The sequence below is a fragment of the Ovis aries genome, chromosome 8 (genome assembly GCF_016772045.2).
Source record: "Ovis aries strain OAR_USU_Benz2616 breed Rambouillet chromosome 8, ARS-UI_Ramb_v3.0, whole genome shotgun sequence".
In the NCBI taxonomy this organism is placed as follows: Eukaryota; Metazoa; Chordata; class Mammalia; order Artiodactyla; family Bovidae; genus Ovis; species Ovis aries.
This window is the reverse complement of record NC_056061.1, coordinates 48,175,736-48,199,309: the sequence shown is the minus strand read 5'-3', so window position 1 is coordinate 48,199,309 and position 23,574 is coordinate 48,175,736. Positions and strand designations below refer to the sequence as shown.

At 41.2% G+C, this 23,574-nt stretch overlaps 1 protein-coding gene across 4 annotated transcripts in view; it reads right to left on the bottom strand.

The window, feature by feature from the left end:
- UBE2J1 (ubiquitin conjugating enzyme E2 J1) overlaps window positions 1-19,604 on the bottom strand; it is a 30,754-nt gene extending 11,150 nt beyond the window's left edge. The window contains exons 1-9 of one of the 4 annotated variants that reach the window (XM_060419571.1): window positions 19,469-19,604; window positions 18,494-18,822; window positions 14,214-14,338; window positions 10,768-10,841; window positions 8,966-9,097; window positions 5,071-5,155; window positions 4,683-4,788; window positions 2,246-2,375; window positions 883-1,002 (exon numbers count right to left, since the gene is read on the bottom strand). In XM_060419571.1, the coding sequence (XP_060275554.1) occupies window positions 883-1,002; window positions 2,246-2,375; window positions 4,683-4,788; window positions 5,071-5,155; window positions 8,966-9,097; window positions 10,768-10,841; window positions 14,214-14,274 (708 nt within the window). In that variant the 5' untranslated portion in view covers window positions 14,275-14,338; window positions 18,494-18,822; window positions 19,469-19,604. The remainder of the gene's footprint in view (window positions 1-882; window positions 1,003-2,245; window positions 2,376-4,682; window positions 4,789-5,070; window positions 5,156-8,965; window positions 9,098-10,767; window positions 10,842-14,213; window positions 14,339-18,493; window positions 18,823-19,468) is intronic. The other 3 variants (XM_060419572.1, XM_042253409.1, XM_004011277.5) reach the window with 3 other exon arrangements.
- Window positions 19,605-23,574: the final 3,970 nt, after the last annotated feature.

Here is a 23,574-nt window from a genome sequence, read left to right as displayed (position 1 = left end):
AGGCAGCACTGTCCAACAGAATATTTTCTGAGATGACAATAATGTTCTATATCTATGCTGTCCAAAACGGTAGCCACTGGCCACTTGGGTCTTTTGAATGCTTGAATTGCGGCCAGTGTGACTAAGGAACTGAATTTTTAATTTAGCTTAATTCTGAATAAGAACAAGAAGTTTATTTGGGAAGTGATCCCAAAAAAGCATACGCATGCATGCTTAGTTGCTCAGCTGTGTCTGGCTCTTTGCAACTCTTTGGACTATAGCCCGCCAGGCTCCTCTGTCCATGGAATTCTCCAGGCAAGAATACTGGAGTGGGTTGCCATTTCCTCCTCCAGGGGATCTTCTCAACCCAGGGATCAAACCAGAGTCTCTTGTGTCTCCTGTACTGCAGGCAGACTCTTTACCCTCTGAGTTTTAATAAGGTAAATATAAATTCAAAGAGCCACATGTGGGTAGTGGCTATTCTACTGGACAGAGACAGTCTAAGGCAAATCTCTGACTCCAGGCCTTTGAGTCAGTGCCTTAATGCAGCTTAAGAAACCTGCCAAAGACAGAGCACCTATTGAGAAAGTGGCTAATGTATGTATATTTAATTTAATTCAGAGTCTAGCACTATACTGAAACTAACTTTTCAGAAAAGTCATATCAATAGAAGAAAAGTCCTATTTACAAACCTAAAGTTGTTTTAGTCCAGCTCCATTTAACAAAAAGAAGACTCAGAAAATATAAATAACTTGTTTAAGATACTATAATTCATTAGAGGGACAGCTTGTCTCGGATCTGTCGGGAGGACCCAAACATTCAGATAGTTCATCTAGAGACTCCTCTTCCTACTGCAAATAATTATGATGATACAGATACAGATGTAAAAGATAAGAGCCATACCGATGTACTTGCTGTAGCACCCTGGAATGTTGCAGGTATATCATCCTGTAAATCATTTAGTGAAAAAGAGTGGTTTAAGTCCGACTCAGCAATAGTCTTTCCAGATGAATTAACTTCTGCCTGTTAAAAAAAAAAAGATATACCCAAGAGCAGTGTCACAAGAGGAGATGTACAGAATAACCCACAACCTACTAAATTCTCTCTTGGATTTATTTTTAATTATTTATTTTAATTACTACTTTAATATCAATTATCCATCAGGTAAGCTCTGAACACTCATGGTGTCCAACACTGTGCTGGTAATTTAGGAGGAGGAATAGACGATACCTGTTCTCAAGGAGCTGTTACTTGGTGAAGGACAAAACTAATACTCATGGTTCACGGTCCACTCCAAAACACTCTAAAAACTAAAGTTTTTTGTAATTTTTAGGCATAATCTGACATGTGAGGTTGTTAACAGTGTATGTATTTTCACATTAGTGTAAATATTCCCAGGTTTGCTGATGAGATATTAATAGATTTGATTATCAGGAGCTGCCCCAGATCCCACTGTGCATGTTAGTGCAAGTTTAATATTTTATACCTGAAATTCTGATGTACAAGAGACATTTGGCCCTAAGATTTTCAGAGAAGTAATGTTAAGTACAACAGGAATCCTCAGAAGGAAGAAAATAAACAACATTTATTAAGCACCTCCTCTTTCAGGCACCACAATAAAACCGAAGGAAAAGTTTCTCCCAAGATCTGGACATGGAAGGATATACAGGATGTTGAAAGGTGAGACAAGGGAGGAGGCAGCATGCTGCTTAATGCAGGCTGACTTTTTTGATGGAGCTAATTAAATTCTAGAAGTAATTAAATGTTTGTGCAAAACATACGCAGATCAAAAGGATATGAGAGATACGTCAGAATATTAACAGCAGCTATTGCGTGGGGATGGGATTATGCATAATTGTTATTTTTCCCTTATTGCTTATCTATAGTTTCTATAATAATAGTTAAAATTTATTATGCACCAGACAGTTCTAAAGTGAGAATTAACTCAATCCTTATAAAAATCAAACAAGTACCATTATTTATTTACAGATGAGAAAAAGGTACAATATGAGCAATATGTGTCATGTCCTACTACTAATAAGCAGCAAAGCTGAGATATGACCCCTGGCAGAGCATACCAGAGTCCAAGCTTTTAACTATTACTATGCTATAATGCTGCTTCTGAAAATATACTAGTTTTGTAATAAGGAAAATAATTTGTAAAGATCTCAGTACAATGGAACTATACTGCTTTACTTTCTATCTAAAATTTGGCTAGGCAACAAAAGGGTTTCATAGTTAGAATTTATTTACAAATTTAGAATACCTTAAAACTGATTTGTCTAGCCAGTTCCTTGGCTTCTTGGTCAGCCTGGCTTGAATCGCTTCCAGATTTTAAAGGCAACAGGATATCCTTCATGGCAAAGCCACATCCCTCACAACAGAAATCTTGTGATCTGGTAGGAAGTAATTTTTTGATGGATATAAATCAGATACTCAAAAGTTGATCTATCTAAGATACTCAAATACCGAGTGATTAAATTTAAAAGAACACTGGACAACTCGATATCATATTCCTACATGTAAATTAGACAATTTTAGCAATAATTATAGTTCAAACACACAAGTTAAATTGGTTTTTTTTTTAAATCCATGTCTATTATTCCTCAATTTTAACTATCTGAAATTTAAAAAAAAAATCAGAGTTTAGATTTCATTTTTTCCCAATATACTACCTCTTTATAAGAAAAGTTTTAGATCTATTAAGACAGCATACAAATTGCTTAATTACACTGTCCTTAAGTTCACACACAACAAGACTATATTAAGTCTGTGTAAAAAGTCCATTATAAAGCTCAAATTGGGAATTCTCTGGCAGTCCAGTGGTTAAGACAGTGCTTTCACTGCCATAGGCGTGGGTTTGATCCCTGGTCGGGGAGCTAACATCCCATATTCTTTTGGTGTGGCCAATAAAAAATTTTTAAAATTGAATACTATTTACAGATATTTCCAGGGGAAAAACCCAACAACTCTACTCATCTAAACAGCAGTACAATTTGAAAGATAAAAGACAATTCATGGAAAATCCAGACAATGAAATTCATCATTCATTATAACAAATAGAAGCTCAAATTAAGTCTTAACTAGACTATTTCCTAATATTAATTTGATTTTCTATGCTTCCATTTTCTATTTTGTATGACTAGAAGTAAATGTTTATAATATACACTGTTACATTACTAAACTTTTACAAAAACTATTTTGTCATACTTCTAGTTCAACATAATAAAACTCTTAGATCTTGAAGAACATACTATCACATTATAAAGAACATACTATTTATAATTTCATGTAAACAAAACACTTGTAAAAGCTGTACTAATTTAGTACTTACTGATGAACATTTTTTGTTTCAGCAGAAGTAGCATTGCTGTCCATATCCTTTTGAAAATCAGTAGTATCCAAATTATTTATCTTAAAGTGTGTGCACTTTTTTTTCCTCCCCCCTCTATTTTTCAGTCGTGCTGAGCAGCATGTGGGATCTTAGTTCCCTGGCCAGGGAAAGAACCCTCACCCCCTGCTGTGGAAGTGTGGCATCTTAACCACGGGACTACCAGCAACGTCCCAAAATGTGTTCATTTTTTAACTGAGAAGTCAGATGAAGTTTAAAGGAGAAAGTTTATTTTTAATACATTAGTTTATCCATAAGGACAGTATGCTACCATGATTGAATGCAAAATCATGTTTTAGAAAGCCTATATCACAGACTAAGAACCTAGACTATATATAGTGAGAAGTCTAAACAAAAAAAGCCTTATTTTTTTTTTAACCTTGTACATGAAATGAGCTGGATACAAGTATCAATTTAGAAAGTCAACAAAGGAGATCAAAACAAATGCTATGTATTCAAAGTACATACTATAGTCTGTGAATAGTAGCTACAAGGTATATCCTGAACTTGGGAATAACTGTTTAAAAGAAAAGTTGCGGATAAAACAGGGAGTCTATCAAATCTTCCTGAGGGATAGAACCCAGGGATCAAACCCGTGTCTCCTGCACAGCTGGCAGATTCTTTACCGCTGAGGCACCAGGCAAGCCATGCTAGGGTAAGATATACTATCATTTAATTAAACATAACAGATCTGAAGGGGGGTAGGCAGCAAAGTTCAGAACAGGACAATGGTCAAACTCAAGAACTGGTCTCCATACTACTCAAAGAGAGGCTACTCTGAATCTACTGGGTTACACAGATAGAATGTACCTGAAAAAAACTAGAAGGCAGAACTGCCGGGAAACTACAATTCGATAAAGAAAATCTCCTTTGCTTTATTCCAGATCTTGTTGTGCACTTGCTATGAGGCAGATGCTACAGATACAAAGATGATAGAGTGGGTTTCCTCCCCGCCTTCAAAGAGGCTTTTAAAATTTTCACAGAAAGCAACATACATATCATTACTCTGGCTTTTTTCTACCTGTAACACTGCCCATGTGGAGATAAATGACCAGCACTGTCTTCTAGAAGATACCGTGCACTGTAGGCTGGTATTACCAACTACTTCTTAAAGCTAGATAGCATGAAATAAATTCTTTAGAGTCTGATCACTCCTGGGGAAATTAATACAACTAAATTTCTAAGACAGCATAACTAAGACTAGATCCTGTAGCGCCAAGGTAGGTCAGACAAAGAGACAGAGCTTATCTGCTAACAGCCATTATCTAGAATGGTAGTCACATCTTAACAAACAAGGAAAGGCAAAACTTACTTTTTGGCAAGGGCTCTTCTTTCCTCAGGTGTGTAATCTAGAGAACCTATGGCTCCCTCTCCTTTTGTTGGCATAAACCCAATGATGGCTAATAAAGCTGTTCTTACTGAAATAAAAAATAAACATCAATCTAAGTTGCTTTGCAAAAGGAACTTGGTCTACTCTGAAAAGAAAAAAGGAAAAGGCTCAGGGTTTCATTAAAAAGATATAAGTAGGGGACTGTATTAAAATGATGCAAAAATCCCAATAGGGAAAAGCATTTTTATTATTTATTCAATAATATAAAATTATTTATCCCAAACAGCTTCAATCTCGAGAGAGTATTATATCTTATTATTTATTAATTGACTCAAGTTCTGTAAGACTTGTATTCACTGTAAATACTCACTGCTCCATGAAGGCTGCCAAGTTTCAGGATGATGTCCTGAGATGCTCAAACAGATTTTCTTGCCTACTTCAAATCGTCCATTAGCCTTAGGAATAAATAAGGCATTTAAAAAATTAGGTATGTGTGTGTTTAATGTTTTATACTTTATTTAAGCATAAATATATTTTACATATAAATAATTTTTTAAAGAGAATTTTTAGAGGATGGGATCTCTAAGGGATACAGATTTCTGTCTTCTTATAGATACCCCACAAATATTTGTTAAGAGTCAGAATGAAAAATAAAAGCTGTCTTTAGAAGCTGTCATAGCACATTTTGAAACTGAGTTCCACAACTGACATCTCAGTAACTGACATATAATGACGTCCTGATAGCCTCCTCTGTGCCTAGTACAGTGCTAGGCTCTGGGAAGGAGCTCAAAGAGAAGACACACAAAGGCTAGGATAAAATCTAAGGACTGGGTGTCACCTAACTAGACCCTGGGGAGGAAAGCTCTGAGTTGGGAGTGCCTCTCAAAAGGATGATGCAATTCCATACAGGAACACAGAAGTGAAAGATGAGAATGGTTTCAGTTTTGTCTTGCTGGAAGAGCTACTGATGGTGTCCAGCAGGCAGGCAGAAATACAGACGTGCTGACGGCAGAAGAAGATAATGCATTCCTGATGCTTGACTTTCACAGAGGTGATCAATGAAACCATTTCACAGAAACAAGAGAAAACAGCTGTAGTCTGAACTTGTAGCATATCCATACTTGGGAGAAGGAGAGGAAGAAGAGGCATGAAGTTAGAATACAAGTTCCAAGTAGGCAGAGTTTTGACTTACTCTCTGCTACACACACAGGCTATATGGCACGAGTTTAATAAATATTTGTCAAATGAAAGCTGGAGAAGATTTTTTCAAAAGAGAGGAAATGAATCAGAAAGAGCAAATATTGAACATCAGCATACATGATGATATCATCGATGAATAGCTGTGGTGTCAAATACCCTCCACCAGTTTCACCACGTACCAGCTCTTCCTTCAGACCAGCTGGCTCTCCCTACCATCTAGCAACTGAAAGAAGAGACTCCTAACACAGTAGGGCCCCTCCAGGCCTCCCACTCCAGACCTACAGCCAGCGTGACTAATTCTCAATATCACCTAAGATTTATTAAGCAGCTTCCATATATCAGGAACCTGACAGTATGATTATATTCTTCATATACATTCCTTTTGACAACTGAGAAAAATGAATTTCAAAGAGATTATGTAACCTGCGCGTGACATGATGGACATGGCACTGGCCAGAATTCAGGTCTATTGGCTCTAAAACGAATGCTGTTTCTACTATAAACAAACACCGTAGGGAAAAACATTAATTTGGTAATGATGACAATTTTTTCTTTCACTATTTGCTACTCCATGTGTATCAGAAGTTTAACTTAGATTGGAAAAGGATGAAGACTGAGAAGAGATGGTGTGATTTCTCAAGCTGCTCTCTTGAGACTGGCGTAGTAAGCATGTTTCAACGGAGTGCTATGTGTGGTCACCAGAACACAAGAGATGACACTATAGAGTTAGGATGTTTTGAAGGTTACAAAGAGAAAAAAAGGCTATAGCTTAAAGTCATAGCAGAGACATGGGAAGGTTTTTGTTTCATTTTTGCTTCTTTCAAGTTAGAGGATAATCAAACATATACATGAAAGGAAATGAAGGAAGGAAAGCTTTAACAATTAAGAGAGGAATTTACTGATGGAACAAGGTCCCAGGAAAGATAAGAGAAACCTGGATGTATAGCTTTTCTTTACATGGAGATAAAACATGTGAAGATGGAGAGAAATTCTAAGATATAAACAGTAATAACATAGCTAACATTTATTGAGGACTCTACGTCAGTTCTTATTCTAAGAGCTGCATGTGAAGATGAAGAAACTGTAAAAAAAAAAAAAATGAGGAAAATGAAGGACAAAGCATAAGGTGAAAAGCTGAAGGAGATAATGGGATGAAATACAACAACAGTAACTACCCTCTACTGAGTACTTATCATGTGCCAGACACTGTGCACAGCACTTTGTCCACTAATTCACTGAATCCTAACAATCACACTATGGCAATGAGCATCACAAGTACTTCTCAGACGCTTCAACTTCCTAGGAATTTTTTTCCAGAAAAAATATAGTCCAAGGTCTGGTCGCCAAAAGCAAAGTTATAATAATAATGATCTACTTTATTTCTTAAGAAGAGATGGCAAGAATACACAGAAGAACTGTACAAAAAAGATCTTCACGACCCGGATAATCACGATGGTGTGATCACTAATCTAGAGCCAGACATCCTGGAATGTGAAGTCAAGTGGGCCTTAGAAAGCATCACTATGAACAAAGCTAGTGGAGGTGATGGAATTCCAGTTGAGCTAGTTCAAATCCTGAAAGATGATGCTGTGAAAGTGCTGCACTCAATATGCCAGCACATTTGGAAAACTCAGCAGTGGCCACAGGACTGGAAACGGTCAGTTTTCATTCCCATCCCAAAGAAAGGCAATGCCAAAGAATGCTCAAACTGCCACACAATTGCACTCATCTCACAGGCTAGCAAAGTAATGCTCAGAATTCTCCAAGCCAGGCTTCAGCAATACATGAACCATGAACTTCCTGATGTTCAAGCTGGTTTTAGAAAAGGCAGAGGAACCAGAGATCAAATTGCCAACATCCACTGGATCATAGAAAAAGCAAGAGAGTTCCAGAAAAACATCTATTTCTGCTTTATTGCCTATGCTAAAGCCTTTGACTGTGTGGATCACAATAAAGTGCGGAAAATTCTGAAAGAGATGGGAATACCAGACCACCTGACCTGCTTCTTGAGAAATCTGTATGCAGGTTAGGAAGCAACATTTAGAACTGGACATGGAACAACAGACTGGTTCCAAATAGGAAAAGGAGTACGTCAAGGCTGTATATTGTCACCCTGCTTATTTAACTTATATGCAGAGTACATCATGAGAAATGCTGGACTGGAAGAAGCACAAGCTGGAATCAGGATTGCTGGGAGAAATATCGATAACCTCAGATATGCAGATGACACCACCCTTATGGCAGAAAGTGAAGAGGAACTAAAAAGCCTCTTGATGAAAGTGAAAGAGGAGAGTGAAAAAGTTGGCTTAAAGCTCAACATTCAGAAAATGAAGATCATGGCATCCAGTCCCATCACTTCATGGGAAATAGATAGGGAAACAGTGTCAGACTTTATTTTTGGGGGCTCCAAAATCACTGCAGATGGTGATTGCAGCCATGAAATTAAAAGACACTTACTCCTTGGAAGAAAGGCTTTGAGCAACCTAGATAGTATATTCAGAAGCAGAGACATTACTTTGCCAACAAAGGTCCGTCTAGTCAAGGCTATGGTTTTTCCAGTGGTCATGTATAGATGTGAGAGTTGGATTGTGAAGAAAGCTGAGCGCCGAAGAACTGATGCTTTTGAACTGTGGTGTTGGAGAAGACTCTTGAGAGTCCCTTGGACTGCAAGGAGATCCAACCAGTCCATTCTGAAGGAGATCAGCCCAGGGATTTCTTTGGAAGGAATGATGCTGAAGCTGAAACTCCAGTACCTTGGACACCTCATGCGAAGAGTTGACTCATTGGAAAAGACTCTGATGCTGGGAGGGATATGGGGGCAGGAGGAGAAGGGGACGACAGAGGATGAGATGGCTGGATGGCATCACTGACTTGATGAACACGAGTCTGAGTGAAATCCGGGAGTTGGTGATGGACAGGGAGGCCTGGCGTGCTGCGATTCATAGGGTCACAAAGAGTGGGACACGACTGAGCGACTGAACTGAACTTATTTCTTAATGGATAGGAATACGCAAACTACACTTTACAGCCTCCAGGAAGCATTTCAAAAAGCCGAGAATTCTTACCGTTAGGAGAATAATGCTTGGTGGTTTCATGGGATACTCTGGTGGCAGTACTATTCGTCCATGATAAACTCCTCCATCAAAATCAGAATCTGGGGGCCCTCTAACTGTGAAGTGCCATTCAAAAAGATTATCCTGAACAAAAACAATAAGCAACAAGGGATCAAGAACATTAAAAAGTTGGATTGTTTCTACCAGTATTAGAAACATTACTGGGTGAGAAAAATTAACATTTTATACTATTCTAATGCACAATGTCTCAAGTATAAAAGTTATAAGAAAAAGCTATTTAATCTAGCTTTCATGTCACATAAGAGCTAAAATTTTCTTTAATGCATTTTAAAACACATGAGCACCGTTTTCATTGCTGTTGTTTAGTCAGTAAGTCTTGTCCAACTCTTTTGCGACCCCATGGACTGTCCATGGTATTCTCCAGGCAAGAATTCTGGAGTGGGGTGCCATTTCCTTCTCTAGGGGATCTTCCTGACCCAGGGATCAAACCCATGTCTCCTGTATTGGCAGGTGGATTCCTTGCCACTGAGCCACCAGGGAAGCCCCCTGAGCACCATTACATGTTCATAAATAAGATTATAGATTTACATACTTCCTATTACATTAGCTCCATTTATTTTTTCTGAAAAATATCTTCTGGACCCTGAAGTTTTAATATGGATTAACTGCTTGACACATTCCAAAATTCTTCACTTGAATGTCTCCTGGGTTTACTAGAATCTCAATCTTCCTTTGTATGTTTTGTTCAGTTTTTGCATTATTTTGGTGTGTTTTATTGTCTACTACATTTCTCTGAAAGGAATATAAGAAAGAAAATCTGTACTCTTGTATGTCTAAAAATATATTTATTTTGAGTTCATGCTTGATCGGTTTTTGGATGTGGATTTACTTAATTAATTAAAGTATGTTTATTAAAAATTTATTTACTTTTATTAAATTATTATTTGATCTAAAAATATTATAGACTTAATTAAACTGATAAATAACCCCTGAATCCCAATTAGTGAAAATGATTATTTATGTAATCAAATAATTTACTATAAATTTGGATTATTTTAGCAAACTTTCCAAATTTATCCCTCATAGATGCCGAAAAGCTTATTAGTAAGTGGTCAGTTAACACATGGGCTGTTAACATTATATGTTAATATCATCGGTTACCAAGTACTTCATAGTTTGCAAAATACTTGCATGAACATTATTACATTTTAGTCCCACCATTACCATGAAAATGAGACTGGGCACATTTAAATACCCTCCTTTCACAGACTGGAAGACTGAGGTAGAGGTAGAGCTGTTTGTACAAAAAGCCCAAACTAGCTGCAGAGACCCCTCAAGGGGCTAAGTCTCCCAAATATAGAGTCTGGAGTTCTTTCTACTTTTCCTCCCTCATACCTAAACTAATATAGTATCTGAGGCCCCCCTCCCTTTTTTTAGCTGAGCTGTGGCATGGGGGATCTTAGTTCCCCAATCAGAGATTGAACTCCTGCTGTGGAAGACTGGAGTCTTAACCACTGGACCACAAGGAAAGTCCCTGAGACCCATTTTATAGAGACCAGAAATCTGCTTCTTCTAAAGCATCTTATTCTGAATGGCTAACAGAAATACTCAGTGTATACCTTAAACCAACACAACATGGTAAATAACTGTGCTTCAATTTTTAATGGTTTAAAAAAATACTCAGAAAATATAGGGAATAAAATGTATCGGTAAAGCATACCAACACATTTATAATGACTCAATGCAGTGAAGAATAACTTTAAGAACCTTAGAAGACAGAGATAGAGACTAACCTCTAAAGGCTGAGCATGGTAATGATCCGTTGGGTCTTTCAGTTCTGCTGCTTCTTTCATCAAACGTTTAACAGCTGAAGCGAAATTCACAAGACAGAGACATTTCAAATAAACTTTTTCCATGTGATCAGCAGATTTACAGACCTAATGAAGTAGTTCCTACTTCAACAAAAAACGTGCACAGGACTTATTCAATACAGCATATGATTTAATTATGCGATAATAGTAATAATGGGGGAAGAAAAGGCAGCTAGGCACTAGAAGAGTTACATATTAAATTTAATATATAGAGAAGTTTCAAAGAGATGCTATTTTTCTCCAGTAAGTACTTATATACACTCCCTATTAGGTAGCACTCAAATATTAATTCATGTAATCCTCAAAACAACTGAGATAGGTGCTGTTTTTATCCCCATTTTCCAGATGAAGAAACTGAGACATGGAGAGATTATACATGTCCAAGGTTACATGGTAAATGACAGAACTAGGATTTCAACACAAGCAGTCCAACTGTACCTTGTTAAAGATCTACACTGACAAGAAACATGGCCTCTGGCACTTATGCTCATGAACAGTAAACCCCCTAAAATCCTCAACATCAGAACTTTCCACTCAATATCTTCTTTGACTTAATGGCACTGTCCTGACATCACTGAATCTCCATAGCCCTAACTGAATTCCTGTTTGAAATGATTTCTTTGCTAAATTAAAACCTCCAATCCACTGACCCCACAACTTTCTTAACGCCATCTACACCTATACTCACTTCTCTCTATCCATGCTCTTGGCTCTTAGATGTTCCCCTTTCATACTCCCCTAATAAATTCAATTCTAACTGAGCCAACTCAACCATCTTCTAATTAGAAGTCTATACCCAAACAGCTAAGCATTACTGAACAGGGTTTAAAAAGTCACAGAGACAGGCCCACTGATGCTATTATAGAGGTATTATTAACAACCTCCGCTGGGACATGGGGTGCTGCATCCAATGCCACACAAGGTTCTATATCTCCACCCAACACCTTCCAACTAGTACCCCAAGGCTATTCATACCTATTCACTCTCTTCTCTTCCACCTCTTTCAGTTAATGGCACAGACTTTATCCCCATGATAAATGACTGTGAGCAGCCTACAACAGTTTAGAGTCCTATGTGTATCTGTACCCTCTTTCCTACCCTATTGGTTCATAAAGGTCAATCCTTTGATCCCAGCCCCCTCACCCTCAAGCTTTAGATGCTAAAAAAAAAAAAAAAATGTCAGGACACTGGTATAGGATACAGGATAGCAAAGCCAGAGAAACACCAGATAGCCCAAGGCTCTCTGAAACTCTGCTTGAGAACAAACTAACGTAGTTTAATACATGTTATGAGAGAGGTACGCACCAGGTGGGCACCTAACCTGAGAGCAGACAGAAGAGAAAAGGGCTCAGGTACTGAGATCTGAAAGAAAGACAGCAGGAATTATCCAGCTAGGTATGAATAAGCAAAGGAAACAAAAACAGTAAATGTGCAGTGGCACAGATAGGCATGCTATGGGGAGAGGTTACCTGAGAAGCAGCTCACACATTAACAACCAAACAGTTCCTTATGTATCAGGACTTTCACAGAAAATTTCATTAATCAAGGGTTCCTAAGCTGCAAAAAAAATTCTTAAGTCACTATCCTATTCCATAACTATTAATATTCTTTTCCATCTCCTACTCTGAACTAATCCCTATAGGCAGAGAATTTGTTCATCTGATCAGTAAATATTCACTAAGCTCATACTAGATGCTATGTGTGCTAAGTTGCTTCGGTGGTGTCTGACTGCGGAGCAGATGCTATAGCTGCAAGCAAACTAAAATACAGTTTCTGTTATCAAGGAGCTTATAGTCTGGGGGGGAGGAGTCAATGCAAATAATACAATAAATGCTTTATTAGAAACAAGCACATATTGAGACCCAATTTCTCCCCCACCCTCCACCCTCGAGTTCTAGTCACTCGGCTTTGTTCAGTTCTTTGCACACATTCTACCTTCTTTTTCAGACCCCCTTCTTCCGCACCAATTCCCCAGCCTGCAGCGCTGCTCCTCTTCCCATCCCCCACTTCATCGAGTCTGGCTCTCACTAGACCTTTAAGAAATTTACTCAGAAGAGTCTCCTTGATACCTTCCTTTGTCCACGCTCAGAGGAGTGACTAGAGATTCCTATTGGGACACATAAAAGTCCCTGAGGAGTCCTGGGAGGAGAGCGGACGCCAGGAATGCTCTCCAAGTTATTTCTAGTGGTCAGTCAGGTTTGGAAACCGCCGCTCTGGAGACTACGTTGAGTCCCCTTGCTCTAAGTCCTCACAACATTCTATAATTTCGCTTTTATCAAGTTTACCTTCACTGGTGATTAACACCTGTCTTTTGTGCTCAATAACAACATCTACTTCACTGAAGTCTCCTCCGGACTTAGCAGACAGTAAACACTCATATATTAGCTGAAATGAATGCTAGTATCTTCCCCCAACAAAACTCTCTCCAAAGATCTGATTAAAAGCAGTGGTTTTCAAATTTATTTGATGAGATAAAATCCTTTGTTCAAAGAAAGGTTTAAGGAGGACCTCAATATATAAAACAGATAACAGCAGGCTAGCATGGAAGGACCTCTAAGCTATCTACCCTCTTCCACCTATTCTAAGAGGCCCAGAGAAAAAAGAATTGAAAACCCTTGGTTTAGAGCCACGTAAAAACACCATTAAGTTAATACTATCAGATATAAATAAAATCATGAAAGTTGTTTAACATGACTAGTTTTACATGATTGCTGTCAGCAATCAAAGATGCCAAGGAAACTGTTTTTTCTTTATTTCTCATCAGCTGGCTGCATAAACTGACGAGGTCGGATTTTACTCATTCCGTAACCTTATCACATTTTTCTCTGTCTCTTCCTCACTCAGTTTATTAGGAGAGAAGAAAATAAACATCCAATGGATATTATGAGAGATGTATGGAAGGGCCAGAACTGCTGCAAGAAAGAATTTAAAGGAACAATCACTGGCTCAACTGAAACAAGAGGGAAAGGGGCAGGGCACAACCTCTGAAAGAATGACATGGCCCATCAGCAACAGAAACTGATTAGAACCAAATAGGTCCAAGATGGCAGACAAGTGGACTTCCACTAGACCTTGAGCCTCAGTATATGTTTATGCTCTTTCTAACACTTCAGCAAGCTAAAGGACACACCAACAGGCACCGTGACAGTTCCAAGGCAGTTCCTCCACCAAAAAGTGGGCAGTGGCCCAATTCCAGAAAATCCCCACCCCCTTTCCCAAAATGGCTATTACAGTCCTCCCACTCATTAGCCTATGAAATTACCCAGCCCATCAAAGCTAACGACATCATATCTCCAGGCACCTCTCACCTTCTGTGACGGCCTACACTCTGTCTGTAGAGTGTGTTTCTCTCTAAATCCACTTCTTACCTATCACTTTGTCTCTCACGGAATTCTTTCTGCGATGAGACATCAAGAACCTGAGCTTCATTACGTGCGGAAACCAGATGTGTGATCCCAGTTGGAGGACTGTGGGTTCTGGCTGAGTTCAAATCCTGGCCAAGTGAGTTCAAGTCTTAATATGAGGTGCAAGGTTTCACATGGTTTCACCAAACAAGTTGATTTATTAGTTCATGGGCCAACATAAGGACATACCATGTGAGAGCCAAAGTACATAGTCAAACAGAAGGTAAAACTATTCTAGTGTACTTATAATTCATTTTTCTGGAAACAACATACACTATGAACATTTTTCTGAAAAAGAACATGGACTCTGGAATTAGATCTGCATTAAAATTGGCTCTGACATTTTGTAGCTCTAAATACTTGAAAAGTCTCCCAGTCTTATTCTGCTGTAATGTTTTTGTATCTGTCACATGAAAGTCAGTAATTTCTTCACATAATTCTCCTTTCCTTTTCACCCCTCCCTCTTCACCAGGTCAGAAATGGACTGGGATTCAAGGTCCTTCAATGATTCTCTCTGGTTCAAATGCAGGCCTTAAGCATATGAAGTTGGCAACATGGCATGGCTCCCTGCCCGCAAAAGACATGTCACTGCTATGGAATAAGTCAAGATTCAAAATACTGCCTGGAAACTAGGGCTGGAGCATAGTATGCTCCTGACACTCCATCTCTTGCTACCACATGGCTAGTGAGGAAACTTCCCATTCCAGCTCCTCTCTTATCTCTTTGCAAGGTTATAAATGGAACTCTCCAACCATGGTAAGATAAGATGTGATAGCAAAGGAAAGGAAGGTGGGGAGCACATGCATTCCTGCTTTCTTCTTTTCATGGAGGCCACATGACCACTTTGGATCCAATCTCTAGGTTTTAAGGGCCTCCCATTAGCATTCTTCACATGCTCAGCTAACTCACTGGACTTTGGAGACAAAGCTCCAGGAAAAGGGGATCATTTACTGGTCACTCTCATGCATCTATATTCTCTTGGAAAATAAATATCTTGATATCATCAGACTCCAAAGCATGGGTAAAATGCAGGAGCCAGGCTTATCAAGGATGTGAAGCCAATGTCATGGTCCCCAAGAGCCTCTTCCTGCTCCCATAGTGAAGACACTTAAGCAAATATTTAAGGACTGATATTTCTGCCCAGGAAGATCTTGCCAAGGTATATATTCGACAAACATTTAAAGAATATCTGAGTTATGGAGATAGAAGAATGACCAAAACTGCTTCTTGTCTTCAAAAAGCTCGCAGAGAAAGACATGAAAACAATTAAAACAGAAATACTGACCAAGTGTGCACAATCACACGGACTCCTTAGTATGCCTAGGGAAGCTGGACAAGGCGGAACCTTAAAGAAGACTGAAGAACTAATAGGAATCTCACATGAACCAAGGCATACAGGTTAGAGCTGCTCCATCTGGATAATCACTCAGGCCAAATGGATAGATGGTAAAAATGCAAAGGAGCGTAAGAGTGTTAGGAGATGAGGCTGGTGAGGAAGGCAAGGATCAAATCACATTCAGCCCTCTGCGTTTAGTTGCTCAGTTGTGTCTGACTCTTTGTGACCCCATGGACTGTAGCCTGCTAGGTTCCTCTGTCCATGGGATTCTCCAGACAAGAATACTAGAGTGGGTTGCCTATCCCTTCTCCAGGGAAACTTCCTGACTCAGGAATAGAACAGGGGTCTCCTGCATTGCAAGCAGATTCTTTACCAGCTGAGCTACCAGGGAAGTCTACTTTGAACTTTATCCATAGCTACAAGGAAGCTATTAAAATTTTGTCAATTTGAGGGGGCTTCCCTGGTGGCTCAGCTGGTAAAGAATTCGCCTGTAATGCAGGAGACCTGGGTTCAATCCCTGGGTTGGGAAGATCCCCTGAAGGGAATGGCTACCCACTCCAGTATTCTGCCATGGAGAATTCCATGGACTATAGAGTCCATGGGGTTACAGAGTTGGAAACAACTGAGCAACTTTCACTTTCACCAGGAAGCTATTAAAATTTTGCCAATTTGAGGACTGACCTAATCAGTTTTTATTTTGTTTCAACTGATCTGGTGATGATGGACAGTAACTGATTAGATATATGTGACTTTGTTCACTGGTGCCCGCATGGAAATGCATGTATTTGTGTGTGTTTCAGGGTAGGGAGTGGAATAAAAAAGTAGACCAAGATCTCAAAGATGACTCCCATGGGTTCCTGGGGGCTGTCAATTCCTGAGATCTGGTTTTTACACTTTGTAGAGATTTTTGGCAGGGGGTAGTTTGTGGGAAATCTAGGTAAAGATGTTAAATCACCAGTAAGTTCTGTGTATCTATAGCCTAGCAGAAGGGTTTAAATCGGACATGAAAACTTGAGAATGATTAGCGTGAAGGGGCAGTAGATATCCTGGGTATGGACAGAGTAAGTGTGTGCTCGGTCACTTCAGTCGTATCCTACTCTTTGCAATTCCATGGACTGTAACCCGCCAGGCTCCTCTGTCCACGAGATTCTCCAAGCAAGAATATTTGAGTGGGTTGCCATGCCCTCCTCCAGGGGATCTTCCTGACCTAGGGACTGAACCCATGTCTCCTGTGGCTCCTGCACTGCAGGCAGGTTCTTTACCACTGAGTCACCAGGGAAGCCCATGGATAGAGTAACTCCTATATTTCTGATGGAGGTAATGGGTGCCTTTGCACCAATTTCTTATATGCCAACCATCTGCTGAACGAGCAGATAGGGCCCTTCTGAAGAAATCTTGCCACAGGAAGTTCTTTATACTTTATGTCCCCTTACTTTGTACTCTGAGACCCTGATACTTAGACCAGAAGAGACCCAAAAAAGAGAGCAGGGTGCCTGATCCAGAAGCAACTACTGACAGGGTAGTCAGAGGCTTAAGAGGTAACCTCACATAGAGTTCTGCCCATTATCACAGGTCCATTCTAGAAAAATCATTAAAAATACATTGTTCCATCTATAAAATGAACAAATTTACTATCCATATGCTAACAAACTGGCCTTTAACCAGTTATTTGTATTGTCTTAATTGTCCCATCCATATCTCTAAGACAATTCCACGTCAGATAGAAAAAGGGTTATAGCTCTTACATTGTGCAGCGTTTTTAACCACTTCCTTTCATGCATTCATTACCTTAAAAAGTATTACAAGACAGAAAAAAAACAAAAAAAACATTTTCAAAAAAAGAAAACATTTTCACTATGCTTTCCGCACTTTCAATAAGTTCCATATTTCGGCTAATTCACTTTTTCTGTGAACACCAAATGATCTGTAGAATTAAACCAAAAGTTTAAAAAAACTCTTCTTTAGAACAATAGCACTACCTCTGAGGAAATGAAACCGAAAAGACGAAGCAATTTATTATACAGCTAGAAGCATGTCTACCAAAGAAAGCTCAACCAGTACCTACCTTACAGTAAGTCATACAGTGTAGAAACAGAAAAGAATTCTTAAGAATTTTAAAAGCTTATCACAGTCTCGGGTACAATAACCTATCAAAATTCAGCAAAGTCCTCTGACAACACTCTCTTGGGACCCACCAACACTCCATTCCAAACTGCACTATTACTCATTTTCATTATTCTCTGGACATTCCACTAAATACCTCGGCTGTCTCAAGGAACTTGGTACCATGTGACCGAACAGTCACCCTACATTTTCCCCACATATTTTTATTAAAATCTAGCACAATTTTCACATTCTAAGCATTCCACCATCTAATCTTAAAATTAAGCTTTTCTTTCCCTCGTTCTCTTTCATCTCCCTTTATTCCCCCTGGCTTAGGAGATGGGTTGAGGATGGCAGGGGTGGTGAATCCACTGAAATTGAATCCTATAAACGTATTTCTTGGAGAGTCCAGACCCTTCCGCGGATTTTTTTTTTTTTTAAGTCTATGGCTCCCCCAAACGTTATGACTGATTCTTGGTTACCGGAGAACGTTTCTTAGCCTGACAGAACTCAAGTTAACAAAGCTCTGTTCAATCAGTATCCTCAGGCTTTTCTTCAGTTTTTGTTATGTTTTTAAGTCATTAAAAAAAAATCCAAGATTCACAGTATCAACTCTCTCCATGAGCATGTTAATCTTGCTGATTCTTACTGAGAAGTCGCTTCTTCGGAAGGAAAAACAAAAAAAAGAACCAATAAAGGTTGGCCAAACCATCACTAAAATCCTTTATTAGGATTATTTAGACCTGAAGTGTGGAGTTTCTCCCTCTGAACAAATTTATCAAGGTACAAATCCAATACCACTTACAGAATCCAAAGGTTTGTTTGAAGCCTGTCTTAATCTGAGAGCTGCTTCCTTTTCGTGCTTCTTAATTTTGTTGTTTAGTCACTAAGTCGTTTCTGACTCTTTCGCGACCCCTTGGACTGTAGCCCGCCAGGCTCCTCTGTCCACGGGATTCTCCAGGCAAGAACACTGGAGTGGGTTGCCATTTCCTCCTCCAGGGGATCTTCCGGACCAGAATGCAACCCGCGTCTCCTGCACTGGCAGGCGGATTCTTTATCGCTGAGCCATCAGGGAAGCCCGCTTCTTTATTATACACCAGAAAAGTATTTGAGGCTAGGATTGTTTGGCTGCTTCTGTGAATGAAGCAGGGGTATTAAAGACAGGAAGAGAAGTTTCTATGCCTGAACAGAGACATACATACATCATACCAGTATGGCTAAAATCTTGGTTAGTTCTAAAGTACATGGCTCAACTAGTTTTCTTAGCTTTTTGGTTAACCGCTTTAGTCCGGAACATTTCCTTTATGTCTGTAATTCTATTTGCCCCAAAGGCTGCAAACAGGACGTTTAAACGAAATCCTCAAATGAGAGTGAGTCAAACAGCTAATAAAAGTCCGGTGGCGGCGACGGAGAAGAGCTAACGACCGTGTTCAAGGCGCAGGTAGGGCAAGGGGTTGATCTCTATTTCTATTACTCACGGCCGTCACCATTACACCTGTTCTCGGGGACGAGCTGATAACCCAGTTCTACGTGGCGAAAATGAGGGAAGGGCAGTCGGGGTGCGGAAGGGAGACCCCAGGTTTTGTGCCTGCCGGCCCGCCCGGCTCCGCGGCCTGCACCAGCCCGGCAGGCGGCGGGCTGGCGTAGAGCGCGGAACCGGGAGCGGAGCGGCGAGTGGCGGCCGACGCGAGGGGACCGCGGCGCGGGTCCCCGGGGTCCGGGGTCACTCCCCCATCGCGCTCACCGTGCGGCACCGCCCCCTGCCCACAGCCCCGCTCACCCGGACTCTTCAGGTTGTAGCGGGTCTCCATGGCGGGGGGCTGGCCCGGCTCCAGCCTCCCGGCCCGCCGCCGCCGTCGCCGCCTCTCCGCGCCGCCGACTCCCGCGTCTCAACTCGGTTCGGGCCGACCGGGTCTGGCCGAGGAGCCTCCGCGGTGGCCGCCCCGCCCAGGCCGGGACTGCGGGCGGGGCGGGAGGGCGCGGGCTCCGCGGTGGCGCCGCCTCCTGCGCTGCTCCCCCGCCTCCCAGAGGGCCGGGCAGGCGCCGGCGCCGGCCGGGGTGTCGCTGAAGCCGGGGCTGGGCTGGAGGTCAGCCTCCTCGTCTGGCCGCGGGCCCAAAGCCGCCACGGCCGCCCGGCCTGCGTCACCCGCCCTCGCCCAGGTTTTGTGAAGTTGTCCTGACGTGGCAGTCGCTTCGTGGCGGGGGCGCGGCTCGGCCGCTGGTCACCTCCCCGGTCCCGCGAAGCGCACTCCCGGATCTGCAGGAGCGGACGGCGCTCAGGTCTTAGCCTTGCCCGGGCCCACCCGGGCTCCCCAGGCGCTTGCGGGACTTCCCGCGGAAAGGCGCGGCCCGAAACGCCCCGACCGCCCTCGCTGCGGGTGGATCTGGGCCCAGGTCCTCGAGACCAGTTCAGAGCCACCCCAGCCCGTCGCCCGTGTGGGCCGGCTACGCCAAGTGCTTTGTTTTCAGATCGGTAGCTGTTTGAGGTGGAAACAGTTAAGCAGGAAAGGAGAAATCCAGTGATAAGAGAATGAGAAGGGTTTTTATAACATTTTTTTTTCCCCCAGACAAATATGCTTGGGTGCAAGGCAGTTAGTTAAGCATTTGGGGAGATTTTTTAAAAAGAATTGAATCGGGTTCGGAAGCATACATATATGAAAGGTATCCCCTCAAAGAACACATTTCGGGCTTCATTGTAGAAACTGACGTCACGAAAAAGACGTAAAAAGGGACAAGGATTTAGGAAAAGAGGGGGGATTGGGACGACGGAGAGGATGAAGAGGGAAGGAGAGAATTCTATGTGGAATGAAGAGGGTTAACCAGGCTGGGCAAATTTTATTTTGTTATATAAAAATAGAAAACTTTCTTTTTGAAAGGTAACAATATGCCACCCCAAAATATACCTCTTTGGCATAAGGATTATCTTGAGCTGAATATTTTTGAGAAAGAGCAGGCACAAGAAAATCTCTGAAAATAGAGTATAATTTATCGTTTCCTAAGGGGCCGCAAAGAGTCGGACACGACTGAGTGACTGAACTGAACTGAAGGGAAATTCACGTTTTTTAAAACATTTTTTTTGCTGTGCTGTGCTTAGTCGCTCAGTTGTGTCTTCTTTCGACCCCATGGACTCTTTGCAACCCCTGGACTGTAGCCCACCAGGCTCCTCTGTCCAAGGGGATTTGCCAGGCGAGAATACCGGAGAGGGTTGCTATACCCTCCTGCAGGGGAATCTTCCCAACCCAGGGATCGAATCCAGGTCTTCCGCATTGCAGGTGGATTCTTTATGGCCTGAGCCACCAGTGTCTGAGAAAGTTGATGGAGGAGGTACTAACAAATCTTCGAAACAACCTTTATCCCTGTTTCCCTGTGCCCTTTCATTACTGGCCGCCTTCAATCCCCCTACAGCTTTCTTCTGTCTTTAGCTGAAGATACTATTAATCTTTGGTAGCGACTCAGGGACATACTCAGCTTGTTCCTTCTTTTGTTCATTTGTCTGTTGCAAGGGGTTTCAGCCAAGAACTCATAAGGGAAAAGTAGTGCCTTTTCACTGGTAGTGACATGGGTTATTTATACCCATTTTACAGATGAAGACAATTGAGGTCTCAGAGAACTCAAGCTTAAATTCTTCGTGTTTTCAACTACATTAAAAGTTCTTATCTGTGGCCCCCCGAAATATTGCCTGCCATTTCAGTAAACAAAGGATGTCTGCCTGCCATCAGCTGTGGCAGTTGCCCGTTGAAGGTACACCCTGAGGGGAATTCAGGATAAAGTAAAACAGGATACTGGCCCTAGAGAGAGGACAGAATAATTTCAGAGTCCAGACTCTCGCATCTTCTCATAGGTAGAAAAGCACTAAAATCATTAACTTGAGATACCTGCATTTTTGTGATTAACAGTAATCTTTTGATGTTCAACTACATGTTTTTTTACGTTTTTTGTTTGGTTGGTTTTTTTCTCAGCAAGAACTCCTGTATATCCTGGCTCCTCTCTTACCAATTTGGAACGACTCCTCAGAGATACCTGAGAGGCAGCATCCTAGGCTAAAGTCCTCAGTAAGGCCACCAAATAAAACAGAATTCTCAACATTTAGAATGTGCATTTTTTTCCAGTTGACATATCTTTCTGACATTTTTTAAATCATATTGATAAAAAGAAGTTTTCTAGATTTTTATTAATTTCTTGATTTGAATACTTTGAAATCCAATTTACAGAGGTTCTTCAAGTTTCATTGACTTATATTCAAGGCTACTTATCTAGAAAGTGGAAGGACCCTGATTGAAGTCCAGGTCTTCTGACTCTGAAACTGGGATTGTATTCACTGCAATAAAAGGAATCAAGCTGTCTTTCTTGTCTTATATTCATGTAAAGCCTTTCTTCCCTACCATTTGAAAAGAGGAACATACTTCTTAGAACCTCAGAGGTATTCTTGAACTGCTGTTGATTGCAAGTTCATGTGCCTGACACAGTGAGGCCAAACAACCAAAATGTCAGAGTTTGGAGCAGATAACAGTTCACTGCAAGGGCCAAGCTAAGAGAGTGAGTGGCTCCTGTTCAAAAAAACATGAATTCCCAGATGATTTTCTGAGGAGTTTTAGGGCTCCCAGGTGTGTGACTTTCTTCTGATTGGTTGGTGGTGAGGTAACAGGGTGGTGCACCAGGAATCTTGTGCTCAGCCTGAAGTTACCCTGCTTATTTGACTTATATGCAGAGTACATCATGAAAAACGCTGGACTGGATGAAGCACAAGCTGGAATCAAGATTGCCGGGAGAAATATCAATAACCTTAGATATGCAGATGACACCACCCTTATGGCAGAAAGTGAAGAAAAACTAAAGAGCCTCTTGATTAAAGTGAAAGAGGAGAGTGAAAAAGTTGGCTTAAAACTCAACATTCAGAAAACTAAGATCATGGCATGTGCTTCCATCACTTCATGGCAAATAGATGGGGAAAACAATGGAAAGAGTGAGAGACTGTATTTTGGGGGGCTCCAAAACCACTGCAGATGGTGATTGCAGCCATGAAATTAAAAGATGCTTCTTGGAAGAAAAGTTATGACCAACTTAGACAGCGTATTCAAAAGCAGAGACATTACTTTGCCAACAAAGGTCCGTCTAGTCAAAGCGATGGTTTTTCCAGTAGTCACGTGTGGATGTGAGAGTTGGACTATAAAGAAAGCTGAGCACCGAAGAATTGATGCTTTTGAACTGTGGTGTTGGAGAAGACTCTTGAGAGTCCCTTGAATAGCAAGGAGATCCAACCAGTCTATGCTAAAGGAAATCAGTCCTGAATATTCATTGGAAGGACTGATGCTGAAGCTGAAACTCCAATACTTTGGCCAGCTGATGCAAAGAACTGACTCATTGGAAAAAGACCCTGATGCTGGGAGGGATTGGGGGCAGGAGGAGAAGGGGACGACAGAGAATGAGATAGTTGGATGGCATCACTGACTCAATGGGCATGAATCTGAGGAAACTCCAGGAGTTGGTGATGGACAGGGAGGCCTGGCATGCTGCAGTCCATGAGGTAGCAAAGAATTGGCCACAGCTGATGGACTGAACTGACTGACTGAAGTTACCATCCTCCACCTGAGTGGGGCGCCTTAGTTCCTATAGAAAGACTAAAGATATATTGTTTTATTTATCTCCTTTGAGGAGGAACTAGAACTCTGATTTCCGGCTGCACTATTATTTCTTGAGTGTTTTTCCTTTGTTCATTCCATCACTTCCCATATTAGTAACTGTTTGAATCTGCCCTTAGAATTTTTTTCTTTTGACCACGCTGCTGGGCATGCAGGATCTTATTTCCCAGACCAGGGATGGAACCTGAGCCCCCCTGCAGTGGAAGCACAGGGGTCCTAACCACTAGACCACTAAGGAATTCTGGAA